At 36.2% G+C, this 17,636-nt stretch overlaps 1 protein-coding gene across 1 annotated transcript in view; it reads left to right on the forward strand.

Moving 5' to 3' along the window:
- Positions 1–14,357, forward strand: part of PTAR1 (protein prenyltransferase alpha subunit repeat containing 1) — a 46,032-nt gene extending 31,675 nt beyond the window's left edge. The window contains exons 6-7 of the mRNA XM_082843122.1: positions 4,660–4,964; positions 7,094–14,357. Coding sequence (XP_082699248.1) covers positions 4,660–4,964; positions 7,094–7,436 — 648 coding nt within the window. The 3' untranslated portion in view covers positions 7,437–14,357. The remainder of the gene's footprint in view (positions 1–4,659; positions 4,965–7,093) is intronic.
- The last annotated feature ends 3,279 nt before the right edge of the window (positions 14,358–17,636 follow it).

The following is a 17,636-nucleotide window of genomic DNA, read 5'->3' on the forward strand; positions in this document are numbered from 1 at the left end:
CTGAAACAGGAAGAGATTATTAAACCTTATGGAACTGAAATTGTTCTTTCTTGGTAGTCTTTTGTTTTGTGACTTAAAGTGCTAAATCAGCTGGCTGCCTTTTCACAATCTCCTCTGCTGGGGAGGGAACAGAGGATCTCACCCAGGTGTTCCCAAACTTGGCTGAATATGTAAATTACCTGAGAATTCCTGTGTCCCACCCCAGGCCTACTGAATTGAAATGAAGGTAGGATTTAGAGATCAGTATTTTTCACAGGCTCAGGGGGTTATTTGGATGCAGAGCCAGGTTGAGAACTGTCACAGCCTTAATCCTTTTAGTTTAGAAATGAGGAGATGGAAGTTTTATGAATTTTAATGGCTTGGACTTTTAATGGCTTAGAATTTTAATGGCTTGGACTTAGCCACGGTTGTATCATTTATTATTCATCAGAATGAGAGCCAGGTATCCTTGTGCTCCTTCTTACATACTACAGCTTCTCTATGTTTTCTTCACTTCTTGTGGTATCAGTGCCTTAAGAATCTAGGGTACTCTTCGAAAAGCTTCCCAGGCTTGAGACAATTTAAAGGGGTCAGAATGCCTCATGTGGTGCTTTCAGATTAATAGCGAAGCATTCTCTAATTTTTACTCACCACCCCCTTCCTACGTCACCCTTCAGGTCCCCTCTCCCCTCTCCCCTCTCTGTGTCCTAGCCAGAGATTCCTCCAGGATAAATAGGAGAGCCTTCACTTCTGAGGGATTTTAAGCCAACAGTTCTGGAAGAGAAGCCCTTCCCTCCAGTTTACATGGCTTTGCATTTCAGGAGGGGAGGCTACCTAATGGAGTGGAAAGAGAAAAGACAGAATCACATTAACCTGAGTTCAGATTCTGGCCCTATTAGCTGTGTGTGTAAAGTAAGGCTTTAATGTTTTCATCTGTAAGATAGGGGCTCTACTGCCTGCCTCAGTGGATTACTGAGAATTACTTGGGGTAATGTGTATAAAGTACTGGGCACCTAATAGAGGCTCACTAAATTTTAGTTCCTTTCTCTGCTCCCCATAGATAGAAAACTTAGATGAAACTTGCCTACCAATTTGCTAGGTCAACTCAGTGCAATTCATTCATGAAAAAGTAGTGAAACCCTATCATTCCCAGACACTGTTGTATACACTGGGTGAGGCATAAAGACAAAAAGCTTGCTCTCAACAAATTGAAAAATCTAGTTGAAGAAACACATACCAACAGTTACAAAGCAGTGTGACACTTGCAGGAACTGAGGGAATCTTCGGGTACAGTGGGATCACAGAAATGGCTCCTCATCCAGACTGGGCTCATTGGAAACAGCTGCCAGAGGGAGGGATGCTACACTGTGGGGGTGTCGGGAGGAATGAATTCAAGTTATCTGGTGGGTTGTGAGGGATATGGAGTGCTTTAAAACCAGTCATCTCCGCTCCACAACTTGGTATCCTGTGGGAGGTGGAAAGAGGTAAGGGGAGGGTTGAGGATAAAGGAAGGCAGAGTCCAGGTAAGCTGAGAGGTCTTTGGAAACTTTCCTGCCTTTATGTGAACCTTTTAAAGTGGCATTCCCATAAATCAGAAACATGAGGCCAAGGTGAAATTCTTGGTTCCTTGAGACCATCCATTGTTGAAGATGACAACGCATTAGTAATGTGTTGACTTATCTGCCCTGGTCCACTGCTAGCCTCACATGTTGTCAGTCTGCCCTCCTCTGCCCTTGGGGGGACTTGGCACTCTTCCTGTCACCACTGCCACTGTCTCTCACTCTCAGTGAAGTGCGCTGAATTTACAAAATCCGCTTTCTGTTCTTGTAAGCCATTGGGCCCAGCTAGGAGATCATGTACTATGCTTTGCCTGTTAGAGGAAGTAATCACAAAAGTACCAGTTGTCTAGAGCAGCTTAAAAATACATATGAACTGAGTGACATTTTTTTACTTAGAAAACTGAAAATGATTTTTTAAAGTGCTGATATTCAGCACTGATAAGGGTATAAAAACAAGCATTGTAGAAATTGGTATAATCTTACCAAAGGGCAACATGGCAGCATTTACCAGATGTTACCCCCGCAAAATGTGTGTTATCTCTAATCTAGCAGTTCTGCTTCTAGGAATTCATCCTAAAGAAAAAATGGGAGGTGCAGTATGATATAGTGATTAAAGGCTCCACTCAGTGGTCATACAGACGTAATTTGAATCTTGACTCTCCCACCAATTTGCTGTGTGGCCTTAAGAACATTGCTTAGCCTCTCTAACCTTCCGTTTTCTCATCTGTAAATTGGGGATGATGATAATTCCTACCTCATCGAGGGACGTAAATTAAGTGGGAGAATCTACATAACGTGGCTATCACAAGTGCTCATACTAATTGATCAATAAACACTGGCTGTTATATTAAATATGGGAGTTTGGTATATAAAAATACCGTTTATAATAGTGAAAAACTGGAAACAGCCTAATCCTCTAGTAACAAGGGATTGGTTACATTACAGTCCATCACAAAGTGGAATATTTTATTGCTACTAGAAATTATATTCTAGAAGATTATTTAAAGAAAAATGTTCATTATAGGTTAAGGATATAAAACTAAATAAGAGATGGGCCTACTACAATTTTTTTTATGTTATTAGCATTGAATGCTATTTAACGTGTTTAGAACAGTACCTGGCATATTGTAAGTGCTCAACAGATATTTATACACACAAACACAGTGCTGTTACAGATATATTTTCTTATATTTTCTATAAGCATGCATTTTCTAGTCAGAAAAAAAAAGGTTAGAGAATAAAGAATGTTTACCAGTGCTAGGGAGTAGAATTATGAGAGGTTTTAATTTTCTATTTTTTGTTCCCTGTAATGTTTGTGTATTTCAGTGGACATACACTGAAGTAAAATTTTAAAATAGTCTAATTTGAGGGTGGGGTGGAAGGAAACAGTCACAGTTGAACAGAGTTCATTACTACTAGCCAATTGAAAGCTGATACCGTGTGTCACCTGAAAAAGCACATAGGGTCATTTCTCCAAAAAAGATATACAAATGACCAAGAAAGACATGAAAAGATGTTCAACAGCATTAACCACTGGGGAAATGCCAATCAAACCACACTGAGATACCATTTCACACAACTAGGATGACTAAAATAAAAAAGACAATAACAAGTGTTGACAAGGATGTAGAGAAATTGGAACCCTTATACATTGGTGGTAGGAATGTGAAACAGTGCAGCCACTGGGGAAAAGTTTGGCATTTCCTCAAAAAATTAAACATAGAAACACCATGTATGACCCTACAATTCCACTGCTAGGTATATATCCAAAAATATCGAAAGCATATGTTCATACCAAAGCGTGTATGAGAATGTTCATAGCAGCATTACTCATAAAAGCCAAAAAAAAAAGTAATACCCCAAATGTCCAGTATCTGAGGAATAGACAAACAAAATATGGTATATCCATACAGTGGTCTGTTATTCAGCCATAAAAAAGGAATGAAGTTCTGATAAATACTATAACATGGTGAACCTTGAAAACAATATGCTGATTGAAAGTAGTATTCCATTTATATGACATATTCAGAATAAGCAAAGCAGATTAGTGGGTGCCAGAGGATAGGGGGAATGGGGAATTAGAGGACTCCTAATAGGAATAGGGGTTGTTTTGGAGAGGATGAAAATGTTTTGAAATTATAATCATCAGAGATAGGCAAATGAAAACCACCTCACTCCTCTCAGAGTGGCTGTCATCAAAAAGTTTATCATCAAAAATAACAAATGTCGGCAAGGATGTAGGAAAAAGGGAACCGTAGTACACTGTTGGTGGGGATGTACATTGGTGCAGACACTATGGAAAACAGTATGGAGGTTCCTCAAGGAACTAAAAATAGAGCTACCATATGATCCAGCAATCCCACTCTTATTTTTTCATAAATGCTGCTTTTCTTTTTATCATTCCATTTGAAATTCTTTAGTTTGCAGATTTAAAGAATTCACTGCTGAATTTTGTCTTACCTACTTAAAAAGGCCATTTATCATTGATGTTAAGTAAGTTTGAGACAGATAGTGAAAGTCATGAGCACTTGAAAATTCCTGTTATTCTTGCATCATGTTTTTGTAGTAAACCCTTAGAATTAAGTAGTGAACAAAACAGACATGGTCTCTGCCCTGATGACACTTACAGTGAAGAAGAAATAATTACATTGAGTCTATTGTTGAACAAATAGTAAGTTAGGTATAATACAGATTCATTAAATGCAAAAGAAAGTTTCCATCAAAGTGATCTCTGAATTTATATTTTTCCTTCAATATAAGCATTACTTGAAAATGAACACCCAAATGTCTATCATTATTTTAGAATCTGTCTTTTCTATGTGTGTGCCAGTCAGAATGTGATCAAAGTCTAGGGAAAGGTCCGTAAATTCTGCGGCAGTAAAAAAAAAAAAAAAAAATCAATTACTTTATAAAAGAAAGGGAAAATTAGAATTTACTGAGCTTCCACTAAGTGCAAGCTTCCACTAAATGACAACACTGTGTTGGGCATTATATACAAAATATTGGTAGGAATGGTGTTGTCAAAACAAGAAATGAATCAGAAGAGAAATCCAAAGCATTAATGGAGAAAGTAAAACCTTTGGCAATTCCTTATTTCACTTCCCTTTTTTCTTCCTACAAGATTCTTCTTGATGAACTATCTTCTACTAAACACTGGGCGTCCATGCATGTTTCAGACCACAGTGGATTTCACTACCGCCAGTTTTTATTAAAGTCTTTGGTTAGCCAAACTGTGACAGATGGTTCTGTATTGGAGCAAAATACGTTGAGAAGTGAGCCAGCTATAGTTCTTCCAAAAGATGAAGAAGCAGTGGCTTCAGCAGAGGAATCAAGGATAAATCTTCCCCATCTTCTAGAAGAAGAAGTTGAATTCAGCACTGATCTTATTGATTCCTACCCAGGACATGAAACCCTTTGGTGTCATAGGTAAGAGAAAGGAAGATCTATAAAACTGTGTGTGTCCTTATGAGAGCTACAGAAGGTCTTACATCTGACTCGTGCCTACTTGGGTAAATATGGTAATCTGATTGTGGAACTTTGCTTGAGTGCTTCAGAGGAGTTTGTGTTACCATATACTCCTCCTCATGGTCATGATCAATATGAAGTTCCTCATGCAGATCTTTGCCAACGGCTAAAGGTGGTGGTGTTCATCCTTGACTGTGCCACAGAATAAGGTGTGTTACTTTCAAACTAAAGAAAGTTTCTGGACTCCCTCCTTGGAGATCCTGATACTTAGCATATCTGGGATGGAGTGCTGCCATCTGTTTTTTAAAATATAAAGAAAAAACCCTGACAGGTAAATTTGATGCACAGTCAGGGCTGAGACCATTGATTAGACCCTGAGAATAGTTAGACATTTTTATTGTTCTTCCCAACCGTGATGGCCTGCAGATTACTTTACCTTAAGTATAATCTCTTGACACTTTTTGCTTTTTTAAAGTAATATGTACTTTGGGAGTGAATCAGGATTATTAGGAAGGAGTGAAAGAGGGTTAGCAACCTCATAACTTGAGTTTTAAGAACCTTTGACTGTACTTTTCATGTTGAAATGAAATCCAGGTATGGGAACCCCCGATTGATTTATTTTGGATTATCATTTAGTTGGAGGCATCTCTGGCATTATATCTACAATTTTACTTCAAGTTACAGGATTCTGTTTGTAGACAAAAGAGTTGCCTGTGTTAGGCAGGAGGTAGGCATTTTAAATATTTGTGTATTTTTTAAGTTAAATGTGATTTGTTCCCTTTTTCCAGTCTAAATATATTTGGAAGATATATTAAAAGATGGAAGACAGTCCCCCTCTTTGGCATCTTCATAAATACAAAATTTTCTTTTTCCCTTAAAAACAAAACATTTTTATTACACATTTTTAGGAGAGAAGATAGATCTTGCATGTTTTGTTGTTACCGATTTTTTATTGCTATTTTATATTTAGACACATTAATAGCAAGACTCAAAGAATATTAAAAATTATATTTGTGTTTGAGAGAGAGCTAGATCATTAGAACAGAAACTTTCTTTGTTTATATAAAGATTAATTGGAGTTTGGAGTGGGGAGAAGAGACAGTTGGGATGACCTGTATATTACAGGAATGAATTATATTTTCTACTGATTCAGTGCCCTTAAGCAGCTTATCAGCCCTTTTAAGATTTGTCCTCTGTAAAATGGGTGTTATATGCTCCTTTGTCTGCTCCCAAATAAGCTGGGAAAATGAATAGAATTCTCTTCTAAGGGCTTAGAGTTATTAATATGAATGATGAAGTATAACAACCTAGAAACTACCTAAGGTAGTTTACCTTATTTCGTACAGAGATGTGCACCCCTTTGAGTCACAAATTTTGGAAATTAGGCACATGGATCTTCATTTTTAACAAATAACTCCAGATGATTCTAAGGGCAGGAGAACTCTCCTTAGAGGAAGAACAGGAACTGTGTCTTTTAACATACTTTTCTCAGAGCCCAGCACATCCCTACTGCATGTCGGTGTTTAATAAGACTATAGTGCTGGATTTAGGGGAGAATTCAGAGGGTTTCTAAGATAATAAGTCCAACCACAGCAGTTCTGTTCTTATTAAAGAAAGTATTGGATAGAGGCCATACACTAAGCCTCTAGAGGAGCTAATATTTAATTCTCTTGTTTCTGAAAATCACTTGTCTTTTAGGATATCAATGAGGTTAATTTTTGGTTTTGTTTTATATTTTAACTTATAGCAGAGATTGAGCTAAGACCCATTTCTAGTTTCATATTATAGTAACAGGTGTAACAACACCAAGTGATTGTCATCATCTCAGTCCATTTTTTTTAAACACCTTCGGGGTAGTATTCATTCTCACAAACCAGTAATCTGGGTTTGTGAGGCTCTGTCCAAATACCCAGAGACTACATCTTAACTATTCTTCCTCCTTCCCCCAGATAGCTCTGGGTTACGAAGGGGGCACTGAACTGAGTACTGTATGTTTTAAGATTATTGACTTTTTTGTCTTTTCTGAAAAGCTTGACTTTGTGATGTGATTTTTCTTTTTCTATTCTCTTCCTTACCCTCCTCTTTCACAGGCGGCATGTTTTCTACCTTCAGCATCACTTAAATGGTAGGTTTCCTCACAGCGTGGTCCAGTTGTCACCTGCAGACAGCCCAGGGGGGACTTTGAGTGACTTGCACCTCATCCCAGCAGGACCGCATACATCTCAGGCAATGGAGGTGGATGGACTCAGTGACTCTAGCAAGCAAGGCTATTCCCAGGAAACCAAACGCCTGAAGCGGACCCCTGCTCCAGACTCCCTGGGCCTGGAAATGGAGCACAGGTTCATCGATCAAGTATTGTCCACCTGCCGGAACGTGGAGCAGGCCAGGTTTGCCAATGCATACAGGAAATGGCTGGTTACATTGAGTCAATGAAAGAGGTGGATTAGTCCTGCAAGGTTCCCCTTTTAGTGCAATATTGCTTTCCTTTCTTATTTACATAGTTGCATGAACTGTTTGCTATTATTGTCTAACTATATGTGCTTCATCTTTAGGTTAAAAGTCCATAGTAAATCTTTCATTTTATTTATTTTGTTAAGAACTGGCATTCCTTTGGGGATAAAATAATTGTGTAGTTCCTTCCTGCTGAACAGTGAGTCTTAATTTTTTTCTTTTAAACTTCTCATCCTTTATATTCCTGTACTTGAGGCTTTTCTCATTTGGTTCTCCAGATTGGTTCACACACACCTCAACCCACCTCAGTGTGGTTGCTGCATAGGCTAGTGTTTTTTTTTTTTAAATTAAAAATGTATGTTGTAGTTTAGCTTAAGAACAATACAAATTCAAAACTACTTGATCTAATTGTTGTTTTGAGAATCAAATGGCCAGATGGATGGATGTGTGAAAATACACACCATTTCTCTTTCTCTAGTATGTTCTACTCAAGTCATAGACCAACATAACCAAAGTCAGAAGTATTGGAATTTATATGAACAACATGCTTCCAATATAGTCCATTTTAAAAATGGTTATTTTTTAAAAAAATAATTTTAAGAGTTTATGTAATTGTAGTAGAAAATTATTTTTACTACTAGCTTTGATAGGTTGTTTTTACCTCAATTAAAATCAATTTTAAAAAAACCTAGAATGCTGTTTTTAGTTATTACTACTTACTTTCCTCCAGAGTCACCATGAAAAATGGGAAGCTTATGCATAGAAATGTGTCCATTAAAAATCTTCCTTTTTAAAATTTAAGTTATTAAGGATACACTGGATAAACTATAAAGTTTTTGTGAAGTAATTATTAAAAGTTTACTGGCAAAAGCCAGGGGGGATGAATAGTTTTGAAGGTTAGTTTTTCAGTCTTTATTTTAAAAAATAAAACAGTTTAAAAACTTTGATACTAAATTTATCAGGGACAACGTACCAAAGTATCCACCTTTTAGCTGTATCTTATCTTTTCAATAATAAGGGCTGGGTTTTTTAGGTAGGTGAGGCAGGTGTGGGGAAAGTTCCAGGTAATGTCTAATGTCTTAATATGAAAGAATGCTTTGCATTTCTTCTTTCCACACACCTTTCTCTTTATTTTCCCATTCCATTTTTTTGTCATCTCCACTTTTGTATATTTTTCCTTATCTGTTGTATTTCATGGATGTATACTAAACATAATCTCCTCTCTGTTTCCAGTTAATTCCATACCCCATTAAACACACGCACACATACACACACACACAATATGAATATGAACTGCCCCTCTAAAAGTTCCCCTAATGATGGAAGTTGTCTATTATCTTGTGTGTGTTTGAAATGTAATAGTGGCAGAAACAAGTGTGACCACTATGCTTTGCCTGTTTTCCTCTTTATTTGGTAGGTCACCTGTAGGGTGAGAAGACAGATGTAGGGAAAAGCAGACCTCTCCTATACCACTGTTACGGAGACTCTGGACTTGAGTGAGGAGCATTTCTTTAAGGGAAAATAATAGGTCCTTTACTTGTATGTCATGATTTTGTTGAGTGGCAAACTGTCAAGTGAGACTTAAGAACACCAAAAAAATTGTCTAGACTGGTCCTTGTAGACAGAAGCTGCCTGTCCTTCTCTCTTAGGGCAAAATTTACCCTTTTTTAGCTTTTTATAGTATTTAGGTGAGAAAATGATTGGCATTATGAGCATAAATCTATGACCCTTTGTGTACAAAGCATATTTTGATTCAAATACCTCAAGGTCTACCTAGACCTCTATGGATAAAACTATTAATTTATGATTTTTAGCACCTGTGGGGCTTGGGGGGCAGACTACACACAGATGACATGGAAGATTTAGCACATTCCACTAATATATGTTGCCAAATTCTGGCCTCACTCAGTATTACCATTCTTCCAAGCATCATTTTAAGTATCATCATTTTAAGTATTAAGTAGTAGGGCTTCTTATGCTTTGATGTGAGAGTGTTGAGACATGAATACAGACAATCCTCTGTGAAACATCAGCTAAATTTGATAATGCTCCACATCTTTTTATACCTTCCACAGAGTCTCTTGCCCTTCTTTGATGTTAACTGCCTTCATGTGTTTTAAGTCTCTTAACCCACCCTTACATGAAGCCATGCAGTCCTTTAATATATCTTGGTCTCCTGTCTTCCTAATAGCTTTAAGTAGGGAGTAAAAATACAAATATCCAAAGGATACTGTTTATATCTGACTTTTGTGTGCTGCTTTATTTCTAACATTTGCAGTTTTCAAGTGTTCATTCACTGAAAAACCTAGTATTGCCCTGGATGGTTGTATTTTTTCCCTAAATGGTTCACATCTAAACTCACTAGCTGTAGCGTGGTATTATCTCTTGGAATGAATGAGCTCATGCAGTGGAAAGGATGTGTCTATTTTTAGGGACTCATTAGTCTTCACTTATTTTTCTATAAATATGTCATTGTCAAAGGAAAAGATGATTTAGATTGACACAAATGTCATCCATCTTTCACTGGAAGAATTGTAGGCCATCCTGTGGATCAAGAATACTACTGACAAGCAAAAAAGCAATAAGATCTGTAAATATCTCTACCACTACCCCTCCCCAACCTGACTTTTTCTTTTTTTTAAGTGTACCTATTTTGGTAACATGGTGTTCCCAGATTCTGTGTGCCTTGCACATTGTAAGGACTCATTAAATATTTATTAAATTTATGAATGATTAACTGAAGATGAGAAAGATCAATCATGAGTGATACATAGAGTGAGTTATGATTGAGAAATTGATGGAGTAGAGCAATGGATTGTGAATGAATGATGTACTCTGCCTTCATGATACTTAGGGGGAGCTATTGCATACAGAATAAGTTAATTTAGATTTTTTTCCTGCATTAAACTACTTTGTTTATGCTTGTTAAATCCCAGCCAAGAAATGCAGCTGTATAATATCAATTAACTGTACTATAATGTATATTAAAAATTCATAGAAAAATGAAGAACATTTGCAAGAACACTACTTTCTATTCACTTATGATGTTGGAGGACAGATCTTGCCAATAGAGCCATAGCCACTCTTGGAGTATCTGAGGAAACTGATTTCAAAGACGTGTTGATCTGTATCTGTGCATGAATAATCATTTTAGACTCAAAACCCTTTCTTTTCTAGGTTTTAGCATTTTATTACCTCTTTGAAAACTCTGGGCCCAGACTTTTGAGTCATATCTCTTATTCCTATGGTACAATTCTAATTTAAATTAAAGGCTTCATTATTTATCGGATTAAATATACAGGAGGTCACTCAAAGCCACTTAAGTCTTCAGATAAGGGCTTATGTAACACAAGATGTGCAAACAAAAGTTCTTGGATTTTTATGTGGCATTTTGTAGGAAAGCATATATGGTGGTAGGCTGTGTCATTTAGATATATTCAGGTCATGTGAATTCATGCTTATTTAGACACATACATACATGTGTGTAAAAACTTTTAATATTTTTGAGAACAAATTGTCAGCCTAGTATTTTTCTCTTAATAGCACAAGATGGTATCTGACATGAGGGCTAAATATAATTTAGGAATGCAACTACCACTTGCTATGCAGCAATCTCATTTCTACCTTAGTTCCCCTGTATTAGAGAAGATGCTAAATATTTAGTTTATCAAAGGAAGTAAGAAAACACTTTTGTTTTTGCAAAAAGCTTTTGTGAGCTTAGTTATTTTGTTACTAGAAAATTATATTTTAAAACTTTAAAATATCTAAAGTATACTAGAAAATTTGAGCAGCATTGTAACAACTGAACTTTTTGTCTTCTAAGTAAATTTCTCAAATAGAACTGTGCAAACCGTAGCACTTTACGTGCTGCCGCCTCCCTGTACTTGAGTATACTCTGTATACTCCTTTTTATTAGAGAAGTTCATGGAGGCACAGGAAAGCATAGGCAAATTCAGTGTTATAAAGGCAGTGAGCAGGAAAAATCAACCCTGAGAATTCTCCTTACCATCACACAGTGTCTTTTAAAAAATAACTGTATATACTGTGTTCATTCGAGTGCCTTTCTTTTTGGGGGAGCAAGATTATATTTAAGTCTAACATTTAGGTAGAAAACAAAGGATGAAAATTTTATTAAACAGTTGATTGACTCATTATTTTATTTATTCCACTTGCTAGGCATGGCCCAATGGAATATTTTATCCTTAAGTGAGTTACTGATAAGAGCAGGAAGGATGCTTTGGTTTGCATGTCATTAGTTATCATTTTTAAGCACCCTACCAGGAAGAATTAGTTCTTTCTCAGTGACAACTAATGTTTTTGGGGTTGGAAGCCTCACATTTAGAGGACGGCATATGCATAAAGATCAGCCAAAAACCCTGTGCAGCCCATGTTTAAAGGGAAACAGTGGCACTCTGCCCTAAAAGAAGCGCCATACTGTTGTCCTAAATGAATCCTTTGCCTCATCTTAAGGACTTTTAAGAACCCCATCCCAAATTTAGACCTACGTAAGATAGTTGAGTGGGGGGAAAAATGGAACCTTAATCTTTTCAAATATTGGAGGAAAAGAGGCAAATACTGAGATGAAATTTAAAATGTGGCTTTTTATGTATTTGGGTATGGAGAGGGGAGGGATAGGAGTTCCATATTTCCAGATAGCCAATAATTGTTAATTGTAATTTCATTAAAATATATAGCTTAAGATTCCAAAGTACTTTTCAGAGAACTGTCGAATAATGTATTCCTAACGGACAGCAATAGGTCATGTTCATAGTGGAAACAGAAAACTGTTGTGTCAGTTGTGGAGCTGGGGGGTAGGGACTTCAGGCTCCCAACTTTGACTTCTGTATTCTCACTAGGCCATGTTAACACTGTAAAACCAACCCTTTACTTAAAAAAAAGAAAAAAAAAAAATAGAGAGCAGCAGCTTACTCTGCTGATGAAATCTTGTGCTTCCAAGAATATTAGCTATATATAGCTTGTGCTTTCTGGACAATAATATGGTCCACAAAGCTAACCCTGGCATTTCTTTTTATTAATCTGTTATTATTTCTCAGGGTGTAGGAGATTTAGTAAATTTAGGACAAAATTTTATATTCAGTGGCCAAAAAAAGGCAAAAATATGCTAAGTATATTACTAGCTCTTAAAATTTTAGTATAGATAGTATTTTTTATAAACTACTACCAGTGCAGTAGCTCTGTGACTGCCTCATTGTTCATCTCACTGCTTCAATCCCTGTGGTTCTATTATGAATGTTCTCTTACACGTGTCCTCTACGGAAATGGCTTCTGTATTGCATTATTTTCCATGTTTTGCAGAGGTAGGAGTGCTTTAGTTGACATCAATCTCAGTTTTTAGAAATTCTGTTGAGAAAGTGATTACTGTTGGTTTTCAAACTGACAACTCTTTTCCTTCTTAAAACTTCAGTTTCCCTGAAAGAGTGCTTTGTGTCAGATCTTGTACACGTTCCGTATGTTGCATAAAGCCTTGCACCTTGTAGGAATTCAACAGGTCAGAATTGTTAAAGGCTAGAAAGTTGAAACTAGCTTATTTATCTCTGTCTTATCATCGTTGTCCACATTCTTAACTTCAGGAGAAATACAGTACTGTGCTGAAGATACATAATCAGGTTCAAACATACAAGGCAAAGATATACAGCTGTACAGCATTGTAAGTGCAATTTAGATACTTTTAAGGCATACATATGTGTGTGTATTCACATATATGTATATATATTTAAATGAGATTTGGAATTTCAACTTATATACTGGTTTTACAAAGAATTTTATCCAAAGGACTTTTATTTTCATACTTGCTTGAAGTGCTTCTGTTTAAAGGCAGTTTTCTTTATTAGACCAGCCCCCTCAAGCAAAGTTGGAAACCTAACACAAGTGCCCATTTGCTTGAATTAACCAGATATTGCTGTAAACTGTTTATAGTAAGTCTTCGGTTGCTTGCAAACCATGACATTTTGACTTTTCTTCCATACCTTTAGGGAATCAGCCTTAATTTAAAGTATGGCAGTCACTTTCCTCAAAGTACTATGCAGCATACTTCAAATGTTTATTTATCTTTATAAAGTGATCAGTAATAAATTTGAGGTTTTTCAGTGTCATAGGGATGAACAATTTCACATGTCCAGATATTGACTCATACAGCATTCTGTTAGAAATGCTAATATGTTATCCTCCCTCACAAATGTCATTTTGCATTTGGAGCAGATATTTTTTTTCTTGTTGGTTGAAGAATGAGTATAGGCTGAATGCAATCATAGTAGGTGCTTATAAATATTTAGTTGATTATTAATCTAACATCAAAGTAACAGCTTTCAGAAAGGAGACTGTTGTCATCTTTTCATTGAGGAGTATATTTTTAGAGTAATATATGTTTGAAACTGAAAAATTTTCTCATTTGACATGAATTATTAGGCTTATTTAGGTTGGAGTTAGTAACGTGTAATAAAAATGCTGTTTATGTAGAAATGGTCTGAAGACAGGAGATGTGAAAAGTTTAAGTAGTATCTCTTTGTGCAAGGCACATTCATAAATGTGATTAAATGTCTTAATAGGCTGCTGAACTCTAGAGAGAACTGCTGTAGTCTTCTGCAATCATTGGTATATCTAGTATTATCTAGTATAGGTACTGTTTATTTCTCCCTAAATCTTGGTTACTTTCCAGTGTCTTAAAAGTAGTCATGGGCTTCCCTGGTGGCGCAGTGGTTCAGAGTCCGCCTGCCGATGCAGGGGACACGGGTTCGTGCCCCGGTCTGGGAAGATCCCATATGCCGCGGAGCGGCTGGGCCCGTGAGCCATGGCCACTGAGCCTGCATGTCCAGAGCCTGTGCTCCACAAAGGGAGAGGCCACAACAGTGAGAGGCCCGCATACCGGGGAAAAAAAAAGAAAAAGTAGTCATGGTAAGGTATGAAGTTATATTAAATAACTTCTTGTTTTTTGAGAACATGTTCAAAATGAAGGAGAAATTTTTATGAATAATATAGTCGTTTCAGAGTCTATTAATTTGTGGCTTTCAGAGCATTTTTGACAGACTTTACCTAATGCAAACAGATTTAAACAGTTTAAAAACAAGCATTCCAACCTGAGCTGTGAGAAGCAGTGTGTGCAGCACAAGCGTATTTAGGCATTGCCTCCTGGCGAGGTTCTTGATGCATGGCTATGACGCTGGCTTCTGACTGAGGTCACCACTGTTGGTATTGTATTTTGGTGCTTGTTGTTCCTAGGAAAATAATGGAGTATGTACTAGGTTAACTTGTTTTTTGAGTTGGACAAAATAAAAGATGAGGTATTATGAATATACCAAATATTTATATCCTCTACTACAAAAAAACTAAAAAAGGAGGAGGGGAAGAAAATGATAAAAGAGCAATGATCTTTTTTTTTTAATAGCTTCTAAAAACCTTTTTTTCAATCCACGTCTCTTGGACACTAGGTAGTTGCTTACTTTAACACTGAGGGACTTTAAGGGATAGTTCTTAGCTACTATATTCTGCTATTAGAATCCGTTATGTGTGTTAATTTACATTGCTTGAAGATTCTCCAGAAAATGGAGTATTTAAGTAGGTTGCAATCAGTGTTGTTTTAAGATTTTCTTTTAGGTTATGGTTAAATGGACAAGTTACATGTATGATCTGTGGTGCAAGGTCAGATCCTGGGCATTAAAGATAAGTTTGGCTAACTTATTTTACTGAAGAAACTAATTGTCTTCACTATTAAACTATTTTCCCCCAATATAACAGTCTGCATTGAATTTCCTTTAGCTCTAACCATATTCTAGTTGACGTTTTTTAAGGATTAAATATTTTGTGAATTCTTTTTACACTTAAAATGTGTAATTGCAGAGGCATAAAAATAAATTTTGCAATAACGTACATACAGAGTGTGTTTATGGTGTTCTGAGAGTTAGTACTCCAGAGCACTTTCAGTGTGATGCTAAGTGCAAAGGCTGATGTAATGACTATAGACATCTGTATCAGCGCTATCCAGTAGAAATAAATGTGAGCCACATATGTAATTTAAAATTCTCTAGTAGCCACATTAAAAAAACACATAAAATTAATATTTTAATTAACCCAATATATTAAAAATATTATCTTTTAGGTATGTAATCAATATACAAAATAGAGGTGTTTTACCTTCTTTTTTCTCCATAGTAAGTCCTCAAAATTCAGCGTGTATTTTGCACTCATGTGCATCTCAGTTCTGACTAGCTACATTTTAAATACTCAAAAAGCCACTTGTGGATGAGGGCTGCTATATTGGACAGTGTAGATTCATAGAATACAAAGTATGGCTTTACTTTAAATTGGAGATGGTGAGGTAGGCATGAAATTATGGTACTTTAAAAATTATTTAGTATACTTAGAAAAGCATCGAACAGAATTGTCCACTCGTTTTTTTGTCTTCATTTAAAATTTTCTCTAGAAGTAGGGTCAACCAGTTTCAATTTGCCAAGCATTATTTAAGAAGGAAGGATTTCCATGCATGTAAAATACCATGATATGCTGATTATAACAACATATTATTAACAACACATTTTTCAATGTGTTCACTAAATTCTGTCCTGTTTCTTCAAAATAATAGCTTAAATTGCATGTTAATTATATATCTGTACCTATTTTGTTTTTATATTATTGTTATAATACAATAATATGTATTAACAAACAGCCCTCGGATTCCAATCTGCCTATGCAGCTGTCCTCCAGTATTTACTGGTATACATATTAAGTTGTAATAAGTGGCAGAAAAGTAGAATGAACTTTTTTTTTCCATTATATTTGTTTTTATCATGTGACCATGTACCAAGCCAGCTATAAATTATTGTATTTCTGTAGAATATGGAAAATAGTGTTTATGTCTTGTCTTTGCTAAATGTTTGCAATTTCTAAGTAAACTTTTCATCTCCTAAAATGAGTGTTAAGTGTGATTTTATTTTTACTTGTGGTGGTGTTTTAAACTCAACTTCAGTCTCCCAATTTGTCCTGTTTAATTGCTGTGATAGTGGTAGTTGGGTGGAGGTGTGAACTGTTGTCTGTGTGAAGCCAATGATTTGATTACCTACATTTGTGAAAAGAATTTAAACATATCACTTGTGTCTAGGACATTAAAAAAAATGCCAAAAACAAATTAGAGCGCAGTTGTCTTTAGGGTGCATTAACGATGACTAGCTGACTTGTGAAATCATCATTATGACTGCGTATGCTTTTTTCCAATATACTTCAAATGAACGTAGGGAGCAGGGAATTACTTGGTTATTTCAGTGTTATACCCCATGTTTTCTTTTTTGTTTGAAATATCTCTATTGGAATATAATTGCTTTACAACGTTATGTTAGTTTCTGCTGTATAACAAAGTGAATCAGCTATATGTATATGTATACATATATCCCCATATACCCTCTCTCTTGCGTCCCCCTCCCACCCTCCCTATCCCACCCCTCTAGGTGGTCACAAAGCACCGAGCTGATCTCCCTGTGCTCTGCAGCTGCTTTGTTTGCAAATATTTTCTCCCATTCTGAGGGCTGTCTTTTCATCTTGTTTATGGTTTCCTTTGCTATACAAAAGCAAAGTCCCATGTGTTTATTTTTGTTTTTATTTCCATTTCTCTAGGAGGTGGGTCAAAAAGAATCTTGCTGTGATTTATGTCATGGAATGTTCTTCCTATGTCTTCCTCTAAGAGTTTCATAGTGTCTGGCCTTACATTTGGGTCTTTAATCCATTTTGAGTTTATTTTTGAGTGTGGTGTTAGGAAGTGTTCTAATTTCATTCTTTTACATGTAGTTGTCCAGTTTTCCCAGAACCACTTACTGAAGAGGCTGTCTTTTCTCCATTGTATATTCTTGCCTCCTTTATCAAAGATAAAGCGATCATATGTGCGTGGGTTTATCTCTGGGCTTTCCATACTGTTCCATTGATGTATATTTCTGTTTTTGTGCCAGTACCATACTGTCTTGATTACTGTAGCTTTGTAGTATAGTCTGAAGTCAGGGAGCCTGATTCCTCCAACTCCATTTTTCTTAAGATTACTTTGGCTATTTGGGTTTTTTGTGTTTCCACACAAATTGTGAAATTTTTTGTTCTAGTTCTGTGAAAATGCCAGTGGTAGTTTGATAGGGATTGCATTGAATCTGTAGATTGCTTTGGGTAGTAGAGTCATTTTCACAATGTTGA

The sequence above is a fragment of the Leucopleurus acutus genome, assembly GCF_964270905.1.
Source record: "Leucopleurus acutus genome assembly, chromosome: 7".
NCBI lineage: Eukaryota > Metazoa > Chordata > Mammalia > Artiodactyla > Delphinidae > Leucopleurus > Leucopleurus acutus.